The sequence below is a fragment of the Salvelinus fontinalis genome, chromosome 11, assembly GCF_029448725.1.
Source record: "Salvelinus fontinalis isolate EN_2023a chromosome 11, ASM2944872v1, whole genome shotgun sequence".
Lineage (NCBI taxonomy): Eukaryota > Metazoa > Chordata > Actinopteri > Salmoniformes > Salmonidae > Salvelinus > Salvelinus fontinalis.
Window position 1 is genome coordinate 41,205,386 of NC_074675.1, and position 21,473 is coordinate 41,226,858.

The 21,473-nt window shown below is 41.6% G+C and overlaps 1 protein-coding gene across 7 annotated transcripts in view; it reads left to right on the top strand.

Moving 5' to 3' along the window:
* LOC129866085 (chloride channel protein 2-like) overlaps nt 1-21,473 on the top strand; it is a 249,482-nt gene that overhangs the window by 124,815 nt on the left and 103,194 nt on the right. For 5 of the 7 annotated variants that reach the window (XM_055939252.1, XM_055939250.1, XM_055939256.1 and 2 more), the window contains exon 3: nt 18,900-18,947. The exons of the other annotated variants lie outside the window; for them this stretch is intronic. In XM_055939252.1, the coding sequence (XP_055795227.1) occupies nt 18,900-18,947 (48 nt within the window). The remainder of the gene's footprint in view (nt 1-18,899; nt 18,948-21,473) is intronic. 7 annotated transcript variants of the gene reach the window in all.

Below are 21,473 nucleotides of genomic sequence, written 5' to 3' on the forward strand. Positions count from 1 at the left end.
TAAAGGGGTGAATGAGAATATGTACATGTAAGTATATGGATGAGCGATGGCCGAGCGACATAGACAAGGTGCAATAGATGATATAAATACAGTATATACATGTGATATGAGTAATGTAAGATATGTAAACATTATTAAAGTGCCATTATTTAGAGTGGCATTGTATAAAGTGACTAGTGATCCATTTATTAAAGTGGCCAGTGATTGGGTCTCAATGTAGGCAGAGCCCCTCTGAGTTAGTGATTGCTGTTTAGTAGTCTGATGGCCTTGAGATGGAAGCTGTTTTTCAGTCTCTCGGTCCCAGCTTTGATGCACCTGTACTGACCTCGCCTTCTGGGTGGTAGCAGTGTGAATAGACAGTTGCTCGGGTGGTTGATGTACTTGATGATCTTTATGGCCTTCCTGCAACATCGGGTGCTGTAGGTGTCATGGAGAGCAGGTAGTTTGCCCCCGGTGATGTGTTGTGCAGACCGCACCACCCTCTGGAGAGCCTTGTGGTTGAGGGTGTTGCAGTTGCCGTACCAGGCTGTGATACAGCCCGACAGGATGCTCTCGATTGTGCATCTGTAAAAGTTTGTCAGGGTTTTGGGTGACAAGCCAAATTTCTTCAGCCTCCTGAGGTTGAAGTGGAGATGTTGCGCCTTCTTCACCACACTGTCTGTGTGGGTGGACCATTTCAGTTTGTCTGTGATTTGTAAGCCGAGGAACTTAAAACTTTCCACCTTCTCCACTGCTGTCCCTTCGATGTGAATAGGGGGGTGCTCCCTCTGCTGATTCCTGAAGTCCACGATCATCTCCTTTGTTTTGTTGACATTGAGTGAGAGGTTGTTTTCCTGACACCACACTCCAAGTGCCCTCACCTCCTCCCTGTAGGCTGTCTCAGCATTGTTGGTAATCAAGCCCACTACTGTTGTGTCGTCTGCAAACTTGATGATTGAGTTGAAAGGCGTACATGGCCACGCAGTTGTGGGTGAACAGGGAGTACAGGAGCGGGCTGAGCACGCACCCTTGTGGGGCCCCAGTGTTGAGGGTCAGCGAAGTGGAGATGTTGTTTCCTACCTTCACCACCTGGGAGCGGCCTGTCAGAAAGTCCAGGACCTAATTGTAGTCCTTGTTAGCGGGCCGCGGCGGTGTATTATCCTCAAAGCGGGCAAAGAAGGTGTTTAGTTTGTCTGGAAGCGTGACGTCGATGTCCGTGATGTGGCTGGATTTCTTTTTGCAGTCCGTAATTTCCTGTAGACCCTGCCACATACATCTCATGTCTGAGCCGTTGAATTGCGTCTCCACTTTGTCCCTGTTCTTGCATTTCGCTTGTTTGATTGCCTTACGGAGGGAATAACCACACTGTTTATATTCAGACATATTCCCAGACCTCTTTCCATGGTTAAATGCGGTGGATCGCGCTTTCAGTTTTGCGTGAATGCCGCCATCCTCCTCCATATTCTCCCCATCACACTGTCAACTTCATTGCAGAGCCACAGGATCAGGACGTATAACCCATCAGCAGTAATCCCAACAATCCAGCAGACCTAACCGGGTGAGATTTGTATCAAAACAGAACAGAACAAACAACACAAATAACACAACAATAAACTTCTTCACATATCACTCAAGGCGTGTAAACTTCAACCCAAAACCTCAGAGGACTATTGCCTCCCCAATTTTGACACATTTCTCCCAATGTGAGTAATGTGTAAAAAAACACTACTACTGGTTAAAAATAAAACAAAATAATTTCAAATAACATAATCGAATTATAATCACTACCCTTAATAACTCCATAAAGAAAAATAATTGTACCCATATACGGTCATAGTAAAATAGACTTAAGACAGCCTACCCTTAGTCAAAGGCAACGCCTTCTCCTTCTTCACATTGGTCCAAATCATAAATATGGCTAAGAACTATAAACGTCATCATAATTATCAATATTACAAATGACCTTCAAGTCAGTATTACAAATGACCTTAAATTCATTATCCAAATGGCTTTCCAATGAGGGAGATCAAACCACACTGGAAAGTCAGGACAGAGGTCAGAGGTCATACAAACCCTGCAAAGAAGTGTTTCTTACTATATTAGACTAATTAATGAAAAACAATCAAACATTTCATACATTTCGTATCTCAGGTTTCCAGTAAGTTTCCAGTACATGTATTATCAAAAGTATTCAAATGTGTTCAATTAAAACTCAGAAAATAAAAACTTCAGAAAATGTGTGTGTGTGCCACTTTAAGTTACCTTGGCACGAAGACAAATGGAAAACTCACTAAACCCAAATGAAATGGAACACTCACAATAAATCAAACATAGTATTTTAAAAACACCAACAAATAGTCAAAACAAGTGTGTTGTGTGTGGGTATTTGCAAACCTTAAGGTAAAAACAAACAAAAATGGCCAGGCGTTATTTAATTTGGTAGTTTACGGTCTCAATCTCATTCACTACTCCCACCAAAACCATAGTGTCGGGAAACATTCCAAAGAGAGATAATGAAACCCCCATTCTCCCGGGGAAAAAACACAAAACATTTTGTTAGCGTTCACTATACTAATATCATAATCAGCAACCCAAAGGTTTATGATAATGATACTTCCACTGTACTCCCTTATCATGAATCGTTTGTTTTAATGTATCCCAACTTTTGTTTATTTGCGCATAATTTAGCATGCACTACCCTCAGACACTGCAACATGTATCTCTCCACCGAGTCTAACAATTCACTCCCATATTCTATTATATGACCCGTCTCTCTTTTCCATAACCATGTAAAATGATCCTGGTATCGTTACTAGACCAATGTCCAACAACATACAGTGGGGAGAAGAAGTATTTGATACACTGCCGATTTTGCAGGTTTTCCTACTTACAAAGCATGTAGAGGTCTGTAATTTTTATCATAGGTACACTTCAACTGTGAGAGACGGAATCTAAAACAAAAATCCAGAAAATCACATTGTACAAGTCCAATACAGCAAATGAAAGGTACACATCTTGTGAATCCAGCCAACATGTCCGATTTTTTAAATGTTTTACAGCGAAAACAGCACGTATATTTATGTTAGCTCACCACCAAATACAAAGCAGGACAGACATTTTTCACAGCACAGGTAGCATGCACAAAGCCAAACTAACTAACCAAGAACCAACCAAACTAACCAAGAAACAACTTCATCAGATGACAGTCTTATAACATGTTATACAATAAATCTATGTTTTGTTCGAAAAATGTGCATATTTGAAGTATAAATCAGTTTTACATTGCAGCTACCATCACAGCTACCGTCAAAAATAGCACCGAAGCAGCCAGAGTAATTATAGAGACCAACGTGGAATACCTAAATACTCATCATAAAACATTTCTGAAAAATGCATTGTGTACAGCAAATGAAAGACAAGCATCTTGTGAATCCAGCCAATATTTCAGATTTTTTAAGTGTTTTACAGCGAAAACACAATATAGCATTATATTAGCTTACTAAAATAGCCTACCACACAACCGCATTCATTCATCAAGGCACGTTAGCGATAGCAATAGGCACGTTAGCGTTAGCGAATAAACCAGCAAAAGATATTAATTTTCACTAACCTTCATAAACCTTCCTCAGATGACAGTCCTATAACATCAGCTTATACATACACTTATGTTTTGTTCGAAAATGTGCATATTTAGAGCTGAAATCAGTGGTTATCCATTATGCTAACATAGCTTCTTTTTCCCAGAATGTGCAGATATTTATATTAGACTCTCACCTATTCTGACCAAATAGCTATTCATAAACATTACAAAAAAATACATGTTGTATAGGAAATGATAGATCCATTAGTTCTTAATGCAATCGCAGTGTTAGAATTCTAAAAATATCTTCATTACGACATAAGGCTTATGTTATAGCGAGAGAGTGGCCAAAACCTGGGCGCAAAACTACTAGTACACAGTTCGACAGATATATGAAATAGCATCATAAAATGTTTCCAACTTTTGGTGATCTTCCATCAGAATGTTGGACAAGGGGTCCTTTGTCCAGAACAGTCGTTGTTTGGATTCAGAACGTCCATTTTCCCTCTTGAATTAGCAAGCGCACTGGCCAAGTGGCACGAAGCTCTCCTTTCTGAACAAAGGCACACAACGCAACACGCCTAACGTCCCGAATAAATTTCAAAAATCTAATAAAACTATATTGAAAAAACATACTTTACGATGATATTGTGACATGTATCAAATAAAATCAAAGCCGGAGATAGTAGTCGCCTATAACGACAGCTATTCAGAAGGCAAATCCAGGTCCAAATTCGCGCCTTCCTGAAAACAAAAAATGGGTGACTCGTCGTGCCAAGAGGATTAATTCCACCTCAGACCAAGATAAACAATCCATTTTTTCTCTCACTTCCTCTTGACATCTAGGGGAAGGTGTATGACGTGCATGTGTAATCATACGTGTCATGCCCATTTATAGGCAGGCCCTTGAACGGAGCATCATTTTCAGACTTTCCACTTCCTGGTCAGAAAGTGTGCTGCCAAATGAGCTCTGTTTTACTCACAGACAAAATTCAAACGGTTTTAGAAACTAGAGAGTGTTTTCTATCCAATAGTAATAATAATATGCATATTGTACGAGCAAGAATTGAGTACGAGGCCGTTTAAATTGGGCACATTTTTCCCCCAAAGTGAAAACAGCACACTCTGTCCTCATCAGGTTAAAATTCCTCAAACATACAAGTACTTTACACCATTTTAAAGATAAACTTGTTGTAAATCCAGCCACAGTGTCCGATTTCAAAAAGGCTTTACGACGAAAGCCAAACGATTATGTTAGGTCAGTACCTAGTCACAGAAAAACACAGCCCTTTTTCCAGCCAAAGAGAGGAGTCACAAAAAGCAGAAATAGAGATAAAATTAATCACTAACCTTTGATGATCTTCATCAGATGACACTCATAGGACTTCATGTTACACAATACATGTATGTTTTGTTCGATAAAGTTCATATTTCTATAAAAAAATCTTAGTTTACATTGGCACGTTATGTTCAGGTATGTTTTGCCTCCAAAACATCCAGTGATTTTGCAGAGAGCCACATCAATTTACAGAAATACTCATAATAAACATTAAAGATACAAGTATTACACATGGAACTTTAGATAAACTTCTCCTTAATGCAACCGCTGTGTCAGATTTCCAAAACCCTTTACGGAAAAAGCACACCATGCTATAATCTGAGTACAGCGCTCAGAGCCCAAACAAGCCATACAGATATCCGCCATGTTGTGGCGTCAACAGAAGCCAGAAATAGTATTATAAATATTCACTTACCTGTGATGATCTTCATCAGAATGCACTCCCATGAATCCCAGTTCCACAATAAATGTTTGTTTTGTTCGAAAACGTCCATCATTTATGTCCAAATACCTCCTTTTTGTTTGCGCGTTTAGGGGTTCCCCATAGGCATTTGGATTGGAACCGGTGCTACGGTCAGATGAAAATGGAGCTCTTTGGCTGTGCACACTAGTGGTGGGTTTGGCGTCTGATAAAAAGAGTACTTGTTCAATAAATTTCTCTTAGCAATTGTATTGGTATAAAATAATATAATTTCCCAATTTTGTTTTGAATACAATATAGCTTAGCATTTGTATTATTTCTTTTAGACAGTATTTTTTTGCTAATCTTTATCAAGGGTGCCAATAATTTTGGACCTGACTGTATGTGCGTGGTGAGAGAGCACCAATATTTTGCTCTGCTTTGATAGAATTCTCAGCTCTGCTAAACCATCGTCTCTCACCATCATGATGTCATCACCAACGACGATAGACGATACTATCATAATATCGCCCAACTCTAGTGTGTGTGTGTGTGTGTGTGTGTGTGTGTGTGTGTGTGTGTGTGTGTGTGTGTGTGTGTGTGTGTGTGTGTGTGTGTGTGTGTGTGTGTGTGTGTGTGTGTGTGTGTGTGTGTGTGTGTGTGTGTGTGCGTGTGGAGACAGGTAATTTCTAGTGTCTTAGGTGTAGTGTTTCTACTGAAGGCTGACAGGAAAATATTCACCCTGGCCTTATGTAACGCGGACTCTTCAATATTCATGTTGAACACACACACACACCTTTGAACACCAACACTATAGCTCCACACAAACACATGCTGTAGTCAGTGGTGGAAAAAGTACCCAACTGTCATACTTGAGTAAAAGTAAAGATACCTTAATAGAAAATGACTCAAGTAAAAGTAAAAGTCACCCAGTGCAATTCTACTTGAGTAAAAGTCTAAAAGTATTTAGTTTAAAATATACTTAAGTATCAAAAGTAAAAGTACTGTATAAATCATTTCAAATTCCTTATATTAAGCAAACCAGATGGCACCATTGTCTTGTTTTTTTAATTTATGGAAGGCCAGGGGCACACTCCAACATAATTTACAAACAAAGCATTTGTGTTTACTGAGTCCTCCAGATCAGAGGCAGTAGGGATGACCAGGGATGTTCGATTCATAAGTGCGTGAATTTGACTGTTTTCCTGTCCTGGTAAGCATTCAAAGTGTAATAAGTACTTTTGGGTGTCAAGGAAAATGTATGGAGAGAAAAATACAATATGTAGTGAAGTAAAAGTAGTCACAAATATAAATAGTAAAGAAAAATGCAGATACCCAAAAAAACGACTAGTATTTTTTTACTTAAGTACTGTACACCACTGGCTGTACTGTAGACAACCATCATAAAGTCCCAGAATTACAGAGTTTCCACCTGCTATTTCTCAGCAATGTTGACAAATGAAACTGTCTTTATCCTTATTTGAGGGCTCTTTCTTTTAGGTCAACATGTTGTTCTTTTTCGCTCTCTAAAAAGGGTCTCTTAACTTTGAGTTGTTAATGCCAATACTTAGTTAGTCATGCTCTTAAGACACCATGGTGTTTTGTCGATTTTTAAAATTCATACTATACTAAATTCATACTATACACACAAAAACACACAAACACACTTTCATGTGAAACACAAAGGTGTGTCCGGTCAGTCTGTCGGATGCCATGCTGACGCACTGTGGCGGTGTGTGTACGTCATTCGCATTCACCTGCTGGCCAAGTCAGGAACACACACACACAGGTAACCAAGGGGATTGGGCCTGTGAATGAGGTGATCAATATTTGATTTAGGGCCACTGGATCAGAGGTGTCTGATGTGATATTCACCTGCTGTAGTAGCACAGTGTCCTATTGCCATACACTCACTGGCTGTGCAACTTAGCCACTCGAAAAGTGAACTGAGACAAAATGTTCACCACTATAGCTATAGACTGGTGGGTTGCTTAGCAACAAAAACAATGTGTGCAACAACCGTGAAGCAAAACAGGCGGGGTTGGTTTTACAATCAAAGGGTTGATGACAACATGTAAACTATATTTCCTCTTCAAATCTTTATTGAAAACATAAATATATTTGTAAAATGAGCGCTTTCTTTCTTTCTCTCCCTCCCTCCCTCCTTTCCCTCCCTTTCTTCCTTTCTTTCTTTCCATCCCTCCCTCCTTTCTTTCTTTCTTTCCCTCCCTCCTTTCTTTCCCTCCTTCCTTTCTTTCCCTTCTTCCTTTCCCTCCCTTCTTTCTTTATTTCTTTCTTTCTTTCTTTCCCTCCCTTCTTTCTTTCTTTCCCTCGCTTCTTTCTTTCTTTCCCTCCTTTCTTTCTTTCTATCCCTCAATCCTTACTTCCCCTCCCTCTTTTCTTTCTTTCTTTCCCTCCCTCCTTAATTTCTTTCCCTCCCTCCTTTGTTTCTTTCCCTCCCTCCTTTCTTTCTTTCCCTCCCTCATTTATTTTCTTTCCCTCCCTTCCTTTCCCCTTTCCCTCCTTTCTTTCTTTCTTTCTTTCCCTCGTTCCTTTCCCTCCTTTCTTTCTTTCTTTCTTTCTTTCTTTGTCTCCTTCAAATCAAATCAAATTTATTTATATAGCCCTTCTTACATCAGCTGATATCTCAAAGTGCTGTACAGAAACCCAGCCTAAACCCCCAAACAGCAAGCAATGCAGGTGTAGAAGCACGGTGGCTAGGAAAAACTCCCTAGAAAGGCCCAAACCTAGGAAGAAACCTAGAGAGGAACCAGGCTATGAGGGGTGGCCAGTCCTCTTCTGGCTGTGCCGGGTGGAGATTATAACAGAACATGGCCAAGATGTTCAAATGTTCATAGATGACCAGCATGGTCAAATAATAATAATCACAGTAGTTGTCGAGGGTGCAGCAAGTCAGCACCTCAGAAGTAAATGTCAGTTGGCTTTTCATAGCCGATCATTAAGAGTATCTCTACCGCTCCTGCAGTCTCTAGAGAGTTGAAAACAGCAGGTCTGGGACAGGTAGCATGTCCGGTGAACAGGTCAGGGTTCCATAGCCGCAGGCAGAACAGTTGAAACTGGAGCAGCAGCACAGCCAGGTGGACTGGGGACAGCAAGGAGACATCAGGCCAGGTAGTCCTGAGGCATGGTTCTAGGGCTCAGGTCCTCCGAGAGAGAGAAAGAAAGAGAGAAAGAGATAATTAGAGAGAGCATACTTAAATTCACACAGGACACCGGATAAGACAGGAGAAGTACTCCAGATATAACAAACTGACCCTTGCCCCCCGACACATAAACTACTGCAGCATAAATACTGGAGGCTGAGACAGGAGGGGTCAGGAGACACTGTGGCCCCATCCGATGATACCCCCGGACAGGGCCAAACAGGAAGGATATAACCCCACCCACTTTGCCAAAGCACAACCCCCACACCACTAGAGGGATATCTTCAATCACCAACTTACCATCCCGAGACAAGGCCGAGTATAGCCCACAAAGATCTCCGCCATGGCACAACCCAAGGGGGGGCACCGTCCCTCCTTTCTTTCCCTCCCTCCCTCCTTTCTTTCTTTCCCTCCTTCCTTTCTTTCTTTCCCTCCTTCATTTATTTCCAGCCCTCCTTTCTTTCCCTTCCTCCCTCCCTCCCTCCTTCCTTTCCTCTTCCCTCCCACCTTTCCCTTCCTCCTTCCTTTCCCCCCTCTCTTTCCCCCTTCCTTTATTTTTTCCTTTCCTCCCTCCATTTTTTCTTTCCCTCCCTCCCTCCCTCCTTTTTCTCTTTCCCTCCCTCCTTTCTTTCCCTCCCTCCTTTCTTTCTTTCTTTTCTCCTTTCTTTCTCTCTCCTTTCTTTCCCTACCTCCCTGCTTTCTTTCCCTACCTCCCTCCTTTCTTCCCTCTCTCCCTCCTTTCTTTCTCCCCTCCCTCATTTCTTTCCCTCCCTCCCTCCTTTTTTGCCCTCCCTTCTTTCTTTCTTTCCCTCCTTTCTTTCTTTTCCTCCCTTCTTTCTTTTCTTTCTTTCCCTCCCTTCTTTTTTCCCTATTTCCTTTCCCTCCCTCCTTTTTTCTTTTTTCCCTCCCTCCCTCCCTCCCTCCCTCCCTCCCTTCTTTCTTTCCCTCCTTCCTTTCCCTTCCCCCTTTCTTTCCCTCCCTCCCTCCTTTCTTTATTTTCCTACCTCCTTTATTTTCCTCCCTTCTTTCTGTCCCTCATCTCTCTCTACTAGTCTCTATTTAATCTCACCCCCTTACTCTCTTCAACTCTCCTGTCTTCACCCCACTGTTCTTCTCTGCTTTCCTTCCTGTCCCTGATACATCACTTCTCCCTCCCTCTCCCTCTCCTTATCAGCTGAATATATTCTGTCTAGTTCTTTCTGCAGAAGAGGAGAGAGGGAGTAGAGGAGAGCAACATGTTTGCTGACGGGAGGGTTGTTGATGCATTATTCTGTTTGTTCCTTCTCTCTCTGTCTCTCCCTCCATCCTTCACTCTGAGCCCCTGTTCCTGAGTTATTGCACTCTAACCACCAATGAGCTGAGAGCTTCACACACTGACTGGCCAAGCCACACACACACACACACACACACACACACACACTTTCTCTCTGTCTTTTCTCCTCATCTCCTCAACTTTCTGCTTTCCCACTGTAAAGATTGCTCCCACTCCTCCAACTCTCTGCCTGTCCTTTCCTCTCTATTATAAAGTGTGTTCAGTTTTGACATTACCAGAACACTAAAATTATATAGTAGATGTACTGTGTGAATTGATTGAGCTAGTGTCCTGTAATGAGGTGTTTGTGTATGTGCACCCCATTATACAGGACATACGGAATACTGAGTCCTGTGCTAAAGTTTTTTTTTTAAACTGTGTGTGTGCATGCATGCATTATACTGTCCAGTGATTAGATGATTGAAGTGTTTTTGTTTGATTCATTTGTCATTATTATTGCTCTAGAACATGTGTCTATCCCTCTCTCCATCCCTCGCCTACACACACACACCTCTGTATGACTCATCCTGTGTGAGGGTGCTAGCGTGTGTGTGCTAGCATGTATTTCTGTCCCCACTTGTAGCATACAACCCTTAGTGTGTTTATGAGTTTGTGCTTTGCAGTGTTTTAATTGGGCACTCTCATTGTGAATAGCTTCTAGAGTGTAGTTCTACTCTGCCATTACACAATATTGAACTCCCTCCCTCCCTCTCTTGCAGTATCGCTGATTTGCTTTCTCTCTTCTCCTTCTTTCTCTCTACCTCTCCCTCTCTTGCGGTATTTCTCTCTCAATTCCTCTCTCTACCTCTTTCTATCACTCACTCCCTTCCTCTTTGTTCTCTCTTGCCATATTGCACCTTTGTCTCCCCTCTCTTCTGATCCTCTCTCTTCTCTCCCTCTTTCTTTGTTTACATTTTAGTCATTTAGCAGATGCTCTTATCAAGAGCGACATACAGTTAGTGCATTCATCTTAAGATGGTTAGGTGGGACAACCACATATCACCGTCATAGTAAGTAAATGTTTTCTCAGTAAAGTAGCTATCAGCAGTCAGAGCTAGAAAAGGAGAAAAGAGTCAAGTGTGAGTGTTAGTTTGGGGGGGGCTGTGGGATTCTTTGAGATACTCTCTGAAGAGGCAGAGTTTCAGATATTTTGGGGAGATAGGCAGAGATTCTGCTGTCCTAGCTTCAAGGAGAAGCTGGTTCCATCATTGGGGTGCCAGGACAGAGAAGCGCTTGGACTGGGCTCTGCACTGGCTGCTTAACAGTTTTAGAATTAATTTAAAGATTGCTCTATTGGTTTTTAAATCAATCGACTATTGAGTACCCCAATACATGTCAGACATGCTTTTAAGTTATGTACCCAGTATGTCCCTCAGGTCCTCTGGCACTGGCCTTTTAACTATCCTGAAGCCTAGGACCAAGAGGCATGGAGAGGCAGCCTTTAGTTATTATGCCCCCAGCCTCTGGAATAGCCTGCCAGAGAACCTGAGGGGGGCCCAAACTGTGGACATATTTAAACGTTTTTATTTTCATTGTTTTTAATACTGAACAAAAATATAAACGGAACATGTAAAGTGTGGTCCCATGTTTCATGAGCTGAAATAAAAGACACCAGAAATGTTCCATACGTACAAAAAGCTTATTTCTCTCATATTTTGTCCACAAATTAGTTTTGGTTATCACTGTTAGTGAGCATTTCTCCATTGCCAAGATAATCCATCCACCTGACTGGTCTGGTACATCAAGAAGCTGATTAAACAGCATGGTCATTACACAGATGCACCTTGTGCTGGGGGACAATAAAAGGCCACTCTAAAATGTGCAGTTGTCACACAACACAATGCCATAGATGTCTCAAGTTTTGAGGGAGTGTGCAATTGGCGTGATGACTGCAGGAATGTCCACCAGAGCTGAATTGAATGTTAATTTATTTTAGAGAATTTGGCTGTACGTCCAACCGGCCTCACAACCGCAAACCACACGAGCCCAGGAACTCCAATTCCAGCTTCTTCACCTGCTGGATCATCTGAGACCAGCCACCCTGACAGCTGATTAGACTGGGGGTTTGCACAACCGAAGAATTTCTGCACAGAAATCGTCTCAGGATAGCTCATCTGCATGCTCGTCGTCCTCACCAGGGTCTTGACCTGACCGCAGTATGGCGTCGTAACCAACTTCAGTAGGAAAATGCTCACATTTGATAGCCACTGGCATGCTGGAGAAGTGTGCTCTTCATGGATGAATCCCGGTTTCAGCTGTACTGTACCGGGAAGATGGCAGACAGCGTGTATGGTGTCGTGTTGGCGAGCGGTTTGCTGATGTCAACGTTGTGAACGGAGTGCCCCATGGTGGCGGTGGGGTTATGGTATGGGCAGGCATAAGCTATGGACAATGAACACAATTGCATTTTATCGATTTGAATGCACAGAGATACCGTGTGGAGATCCTGAGGCCCATTGTCGTGCCATTCATCCACCGCCATCACCTCATGTTTCAGCATGATCATTCACGGCCCCATGTTGAAAAGATCTGTACACAATTCCTGGAAGCCAAAATAACTTCTGTTTGACTTAACAGAAAAAAAGTATCTAACGTTAGCTAGTGTTTCATCCCCTATCGACTGAAGTTCTGTCTGAAATGAATTAACTAGCTAGCTAGTAGCTACCACAGCCAGTTGCTCTAGCTATCTGTCAGGTAGCAGTGTCTAACAGCTGTTGTGTGTATGGAAATATTTTGTGGTCTTTGTTTTGTCCCGTTTCAATAGAAGTAATTTAATTTGGCTCGTTTTCACCAGTTGTCGTACCATTAGAACTAGCTCAAGTTGGCTAACGTGAGATATTTTTGTGTCCCAATCCCAGTCAGTATAACAATGTAACGTTATTGATCGGTCAGTTTCCCTAGCTAATTTCCAACTTTTCACACTGACACGGTATAAACAGCTCTACAGGCTTCACTGCCATGGTTCACAATCAGAACACAATGTTATGCTCATCATGTCTTAGCAGGATAAGATGGTGACAGGTGTCCCAGCAGGGTCAGACAACCAGGGAAGACCAGTCTACAGAGCTCAGGTAAATGAGTGAATGGATATATAGTTCCATCTTGAGTTGATGGGTAGACCTACAGTAGCAGCAGGACAGCAGCTTATATCTACAGTCTGGGATCTGGGAATAATTGTCACTTCAGTTATTGAACCATAGATTCTATTCTTGGATAATATAATGTATAAATGTACACCAAGCTAATTCTTCTCATGCCTCATCTGAACAGGATCAGATGGTGACAGAGGTCTCATCAGTGTCAGGCAACCAGGCCAGTCTGTGACTGCACTGAGGTGAACCTTTTTGCAGATGCAACACTTTATTCTTTCTGTGCAGCAAACACTGGACAAGCCAGAAGCTTCAAATGCCATTTTTTAAGGTAGTCTGACAACCGTCCAAAGTTTATTTTCAAACTTTATAAAGGGTTAATAGGCCTTTCCTAATGACACAAAACATGTAAAACAAAAATGTGAGGAAGTCCTGGGAGACTGATGATGATGGTGAATGGAAACAGATGTGTTTGAATGCTCCGTCATGTTCATATAATCTCAGACATAAATGACTGCAGTTTAAGACCATCCATAGAACATACTATACGCCAGTGAAACTGAATATCATTCACTCAGAAATGTTACTATTCTGCTGGAGGTGTAACACCCAAATCGGGACATATTTCAATGTGTTATGTTCTTGAGAAGGCTGGCTGAATTCTAGCAGAGAAGAAACTGTGTATTCTAGCATTTTTTGTGGTTAAGAAATGTATTGCCATTAATTGGAAGGTTGGTTATCCTCCCACAATGTCACAATGGATGGCAGAAATGTTAAGTTGTGTGTCACTAGATTTGATTTATTGCAAGATTGAGAGTATACTGCTCTAAAACCAAAGTTGCACCCCTGTGGCCTAATTCATTTATTTTAATTGACTGATTGATTTCCTTATAAACTCAGCAAAAAAAGAAACACTTTTTCAGGACACTGTCTTTCAAAGATAATTCGTAAAATTTAAAATAACTTCACAGATCTTCATTGTAAAGGGTTTAAACACTGTTTCCCATGCTTGTTCAATGAACCATAAACAATTAATGAACATGCACCTGTGGAACGGTCATTAAGACACTAACGGCTTATAGATGGTAGGCAATTATTAAGGTCACAGTTATGAAAACTTAGGACACGAAAGAGGTCTTTCTACTGACACTGAAAAACACCAAAAGAAAGATGCCCAGTGTCCCTGCTCATCTGCGTGAACACTCCTTAGGCATGCTGCAAGGAAGCATGAGGACTGCAGATGTGGCCAGGGCAATAAATTGCAATGTCTGTACTGTGAGACGCCTAAGACAGCGCTACAGGGAGACAGGATGGACAGCTGATCATCCTCGCAGTGGCAGACCACGTGTAACAATACCTGCACAGGATCGCTACATCCGAACATTACACCTGCGGGACAGGTACAGGATGGCAACAACAACTGCCCGAGTTACACCAGGAACGCACAATCCCTCCATCAGTGCTCAGACTATTTGCAATAGGCTGAGAGAGGCTGGACTGAGGGCTTGTATGCCTGTTGTAAGGCAGGTCCTCACCAGACATCACCGGCAACAATGTCGCCTATGGGCACAAACCCACCGTCGCTGGACCAGACAGGACTGGCAAAAAGTGCTCTTCACTGACGAGTCTCGGTTTTGTCTCACCAGGGGTGATGGTCGGATTCGCCTTTATCATCGAAGGAATGAGCGTTACACTGAGGCCTGTATTCTGGAGCGGGATCAATTTGGAGGTGGAGGGTCCGTCATGGTCTGGGGCCGTGTGTCACAACATCATCGGACTGTCATTGAAGGCAATCTCTGGGGACCAGAGGTGGCAGAACGGAATACTCGGATTGGGTGTAGGGTTTGAGCAGAGCCTGAAGGTATAGAAGGGCTTGCTGCTCCGTAGGCAAGTGCCATGGTCTTGTAGTGGATGCGCGCTCCGACTGGAAGCCAGTGGAGTGTGCGGAGGAGCGGGGTGACATGGGAGAATTTGGGAAGGTTGAACACCAGGTAGGCTGCAGCATTCTGTTTATTTGATTTCTTTGCCTCTGTTTCTCCTAACTTAGAGTGTAGCTCTACACTGCCTAGTCAGCCATTACGCGATATTGAACTACCTACCTCCCTCTCTCTTGCAGTATCTCTGATTTGCTTTCCCTGTCTTTTTCTCCCTCTCATCCTTTGTCTCTTCCTCTCTGGCTATTTCTCCCTCAATTTCTCTCTACCTCTTTCTCTTACTCTTTTTTCTCTTGCTGTATTGCTCCTTTGTCTCCTCTCTGCTTATCCTCCTCTCTCTCTCTCTCTCTCTCTCTCTCTTTCTCTCTTTCTCTCTCTTACAGTATTGCTTCCTAGCCTCCTCTCTCTACTCTTCCTCTCTCTTTTGTTAACTCAGTGTCACTTGTCTTTGATTTCTTTGCCTCCGTTTCTCCTTGACATCTGAATCTCCTCTTAGGTCCCAGTCATCATGAAATAGCCGTGGTGGATTTAAACAAAGACAGATACAGGTAACTGCCAAAATAAAGGAAACACCGACATAAGCGTCTTAATAGGGCATTGGGCCACCATGAGCCAGAACGGCTTCAATGCACCTCGGCATATATTCTACAATTGTCTGGAATTCTATTGGAGAGATGAAGACACCATTCTTCCATGAGAAATTACAGAATTTGGTGTTTTGTTACTGGTGGTGGAAAACGCTGTCTCAAGCGCCACTCCAGAAACTCCCATAAATGTTCAATTGGGTTGAGATCTGGTTACTGAGAGGGCCATGGCATATAGTTTACACAATTATCATGCTCATTTAACCATTCAGTGACCACTTGTGCCCTGGATGTTTACTGCTTAACTAACTCAGGAACCATACCTGTGTGGAAGCACCTGCTTTCAATATACTTTGTATTCCTCATTTACTCAAGTGTTTCCTTTATTTTGGAAGTTACCTGTATGTAGGGCCAGGGGTTCTTCCTGGTCACGTCATGGAAACACTCCAGAACCTAGTAATATGCTGAATGTTATTTAAACTGTGCATTGTTTTGACATATAGTACCAGTCAGAAGTTTGGACACACCTACTCATTCAATGATTTTTCTTCATTTTTACTATTTTCTACATTGTAGAATAATAGTGAAGACATCAAAACTATAATCATAACACATATAGAATCAAAAAAGGGTTAAGTAAATAAAAATATATTTCAGATTCTTCAAAGTAGCCACCCTTTGCCTTGATGAAAGCTTTGCACACTCTTGGCATTCTCTCAACCAGCTTCATGCGGAATGCTTTTCCAAAAGTCTTATAGGAGTTCCCACATATGCTGAGTACTTTTGGCTGCTTTTACTTCACTCTACCAACTAATTCCAAACCATCTCAATTGGGTTGAGGTCGGGTGATTGTGGCCAGGTCATCTGATGCAGAACTCCATCACTCTCCTTCTTGGTCAAATAGCCCTTACACAGCCTGGAGGTGTGTTGGGTCATTGTTCTGTTGCAAAACTAATTATCGTACCACTAAGTGCAAACCAGATGGGATGGCGTATCGCTGCAGAATGGTGTGGTAGCCATGCTGGTTAAGTTATTTATTCTAAATAAATCATTGACAGTGTCACCAGCAAAGCACCCCCACACCACACCTGCAGAGATCATCCGTTTACCTACTCTGTGTCTCACACAGCGGTTGGAACCAAAAATCTTACATTTGGACTCATTAGACTAAAGGACAGATTTCCATGTCCATTGCTCGTGTTTCTTGGCCCAAGCAAGTATTTTCTACATATTGGTGTCCTTTAGTAATGGTTTCTTTGCAGCAATTCAACCATGAAGACCTGATTCTCACAGTCTCCTCTGAAATGTTGATGTTGAGATGTCTGTTACTTGAACTCTGTGAAGCATTTGTTAATGCTGCAATTTCTGAGGCTGGTAGCTCTACTGAACGTATCCTCTGCAGCAGAGGTAAGTCTGGGTCTTCGTTTCCTGTGGCGGTCCTTATGAGAGCCAATTTCACCATAGCGCTTGATAGTTTTTGCGACTACACTTGAAGAAACTTTCAATATTATCCGGATTGACTGACCTTCACGTCTCAAAGTCAAATCAAATCAAATGTTATTTGTCACATACACATGGTTAGCAGATGTTAATGCGAGTGTAGCGAAATGATTGTGCTTCTAGTTCCGACAATGCAGTAATAACCAACGAGTAATCTAACCTAACAATTCCACAACTACTATCTTATACACACAAGTGTAAAGGGATAAAGAATATGTACATAAAGATATATGAATGAGTGATGGTACAGAACGGCATAGGCAAGATGCAGTAGATGGTATAGAGTACAGTATATACATATGAGATGAGTAATGTAGGGTATGTAAACATAAAAGTGGCATAGTTTAAAGTGGCTAGTGATACATGTATTACATAAAGATGTTAGGATACAGTAGAAGATATAGAGTACAGTATATACATATACATATGAGATGAGTAATGTAGGGTATGTAAACATTATATTAAGTGGCATTGTTTAAAGTGGCTAGTGATACATTTTTACATACATTTCCATCAATTCCCATTATTAAAGTGGCTGGAGTAGATGGTATCGAGTACAGTATATACATATGAGATGAGTAATGTAGGGTATGTAAACATAAAAGTGTGTAACGGCAGCCTTCCTCCTCTTCACGAGAAGTGGAGGTGTAGCAGGGATCGGACCAACACGCAGCTTAGCCAGTGCTCAACATGTTTAATAAAGAGAAAAACGTGAACACTTACAAACTATACAAAATAACAAACGTGGCAAAACCGATACAGCCTTATCTGGTGCAGAGAAACACAAAGACAGGAAACAACCACTCACAAATCCCAACACAAAACAGGCTACCTTATTATGGTTCCCAATCAGAGACAATGACAAACACCTGCCTCTGATTGAGAACCACATCAGGCCAATTGACAATCCCCACATAGAAACACAAAACATAGAATGCCCACCCAGCTCACGTCCTGACCAACACAAAACAAGGAAAAACACACAAGAACTATGGTCAGAACGTGACAAAGTGGCATAGTTTAAGGTGGCTAGTGATACATGTATTACATACAGATGGCAAGATGCAGTAGATGATATAGAGTACAGTATATACATATACATTATATTAAGTGGCATTGTTTAAAGTGGCTAGTGATACATTTTTGATCAATTTCCATTATTAAAGTGAGCTGGAGTTGAGTCAGTATGTTGGCAGCAGCCACTCAATGTCAGTGGTGGCTGTTTAACAGTCTGATGGCCTTGAGATAGAAGCTGTTTTTCAGTCTCTCAGTCCCTGCTTTGATGCACCTGTACTGACCTCGCCTTCTGGATGATAGCGGGGTAAACAGGCAGTGGCTCGGGTGGTTGTTGTCCTTGATGATCTTTATTGCCTTCCTGTGACATCAGGTGGTGTAGGTGTCCTGGAGGGCAGGTAGTTTGCCCCCAGTGATGCGTTGTGCAACTAAGCTAAAGTAATGATGGACTGTCGTTTCGCTTTGCTTATTTGAGCTGTTCTTGACATAATTTGGACTATGTCTTTTACTAAATAGGGCTATGTTCTGTATACCACCCCTACCTTGTCACAACACAACTGATTGGCTCAAACGCATTAAGAAGGAAAGAAATTCCCAAATTAACTTTTAACAGGTCAAACCTGTTGTTTGAAATGCATTGCAGTTGACTACCTCATGAAGCTGGTTGAGAGAATGCCAAGAGTGTGCAAAGCTGTCATCAAGGCAAAGGGTGTCTACTTTGAAGAATCTCAAATATAAATATAATTTGATTTGTTTAACACTTTTTTGGTTACTACATGATTCCATATGTGTTATATCATAGTTTTGATGTCTTCACTATTAGTAAATAGTAAAAATGAAGAAAAACCCTTGAATGAGTAGGTGTCCAAACTTTTGACTGGTACTGTATGTACTGCACTGTGAGATATATGTCATTCCCGCACACACACACCCATGGACACACAAACTCTTTCTCTCTCACACACACATACGTTCCCTAACTGTGTTGTGTGGTTTGTCCCCAGGGTCAGGGTATCCCTACACTCAGGCTCCACCCCGGGACTTTCTGTCTGGTAAACCCAAACAACCGTTATGATTATCATCACATCCTAACGTATTAAAACATTATTAAACAATAATAAGATATACTGAACTGTATTAAACGCATTGAAGCCACCTTATTAATAACGCCATCAATTAAACAACAACACCATCTGTCTGTCTCAGTGTGAAGGCTTCATATTGTGTCTTCTGATGCTGTGTGTGTGTGTGTGTGTGTGTGTGTGTGTGTGTGTGTGTGTGTGTGTGTGTGTGTGTGTGTGTGTGTGTGTGTGTGTGTGTGTGTGTGTGTGTGTGTGTGTGTGTGTGTGTACACGTTTTATTATACTCGTGAGTACCAGAAGTCCTCACAAGAATAGCAAACCAACTAAAATTTAGATAAGTGAGGACAATGTGTCAGTAACAGGTTGAACTAGAACTGGCACAATTACTGTATAACCATGTAAGCAATGGTTATGGATGAAGACCGTCATAAGGATTAAATAACTGTCATAAATAACTGTCGAACTTTGTTGCCTCTTGCTGAAACAAGGGTAAGTGCTATCTGGGATTCTTGGGACGTCCCTACAGTGCCCTAAACCATAACCCTTACCTAACCCTAAGCTTAACCCTTACCTTAAATCTACCATTTTTCTGTAAATAGAAATTTGATCTGCAAAGTTATTTTCTATTTTGTGCGACTCGAGCCATTTCCTTTATCCAGCTGTTCTGTTCTGTGTAACCTGCTGCTACAGGTAACTACCACAATAAAGAAAACTTTGTGTCTTAATAGGGCGTTGGGCCAACACGAGTCGCCAGAACATGTCTTGGCATAGTCTACAAGTGTCTGGAACTTCCTGTGTGGAAGCATCTGCTTTCAATATACTTTGTATCCCTCATTTACTCAAATGTTTCCTTTATTTTGGCAGTTACCTGTGGAATGGACAGAGGTATCGCTCAAGTTGCAACACAATGTAATATAACGTTGCAGATAAAGTTCGGAATGACAATTTCATGTGTACAACATCTAAAGATTTGCATAATTTCTAAAAGGACGTATTTGGGTGTTTTTCAGAGCCCCGCAAACTGATGTTCTAATGAGGGTTTTAGCATGAAATGTCAATGGCATTTATACACATTTTAAACACTTTTATTTATTTTACTGTCTTTTGTAAAAAATTTGGGGCCAAACGACATGTTGTGAAAAAGACAATAGTTGGAAGAGTTGCAGTGTTAATTGATAATAATGCCATTGTTAATTATACTGAACAAAAATATAAACGCAACATGCAATAATTTCAATGATTTTACTGAGTTACAGTTCATATAAGGAAATCAGTCAATTGAAATAAATTCATTAGGCCCTAATCTATGGATTTCACAAGACTGGGCAGGGGCGCAGCCATGGGTAGGCCTGGCACTTGAGTGGGTGGGCAAATGCCCTCCCAGGCCCACCCTGGCAGGGGAGCCAGGCCAATCGGAATTTGTTTTCCCCACAAAAGGCCTTTATTACAGACAGAAATACTCCTCAGTTTCATCAGCTGTCCGGGTGACTGGCCTCAGATGATCCCGCAGGTGAGGAAGCTGGATGTGGAGATCCTTGGCTGGCATGGTTACACATGGTCTGCGGTTGTGAGGCTGGTTGGACGTTCTGCCAAATTTTCTGAAACAACATTGGAGGTGGCTTATGGTAGAGACAATGACATTAAATTCTCTGGCTACAGCTCTGGTGGACATTCCTGCAGTCAGCATGCCAATTGCACACTCCCTCAAAACTTGAGAAATCTGTTGCATTTTGTTGTGTGACAATACTGCACATTTTAGAGTGGCCTTTTATTGTCCCCAACACAAGTTGCACCTGTGTAATGATCATGCTGTTTAATCATCTTCTTGGTATGCCACACCTGCCAGGTGGTTGGATTATCTTGGCAAAGGAGAAATGCTCACTAACAGGGATGTAAACAAATTTGTGAACCAAATTTGAGAAGAGCTTTTTGTGCGAATGGAACATTTCTGGGATCTTTTATTTCACCTCATGAAACATGGGACCAGACTTTACATGTTACGTTTATATTGTTGTTCAGTATAGATGCTTTTTTTCATTAATTTGTCTATTTTTTCTTTAACCATATGGTCTATCCACTAGAAACTCAAGGAGAATATGGACCCAGATATACAATATGTATACTAAAAATGAAGTTATTAAAGTATAAATTACAAAAGTTACCATAGATTCCAATAACTTTGGTAAATAAATGACTGGTAAATTTGCAACCTTAGCTATAACCCATCACCTCATCATGCCCCAGCTACATACAGCTTATAGAGTAGTGGGTTTCTCAAGAGGGAGTAACTTTGTTCTGGTGAAAATGGAAAATTACTACTATCCTTCTTTCTCTCTAAACACACACACACTAGCTACGCTGCCTGAAGTCATGCATTAATCAATGGTGTGTGTACTTGAGTGAGGGGAAAACTACAGCTCTTTTCTGCCCAGGGTTATTATTGTAGACTAATAAAGAGAAATAAATGTAGCATGGGTCTGGTCTGGAGAGAGACGG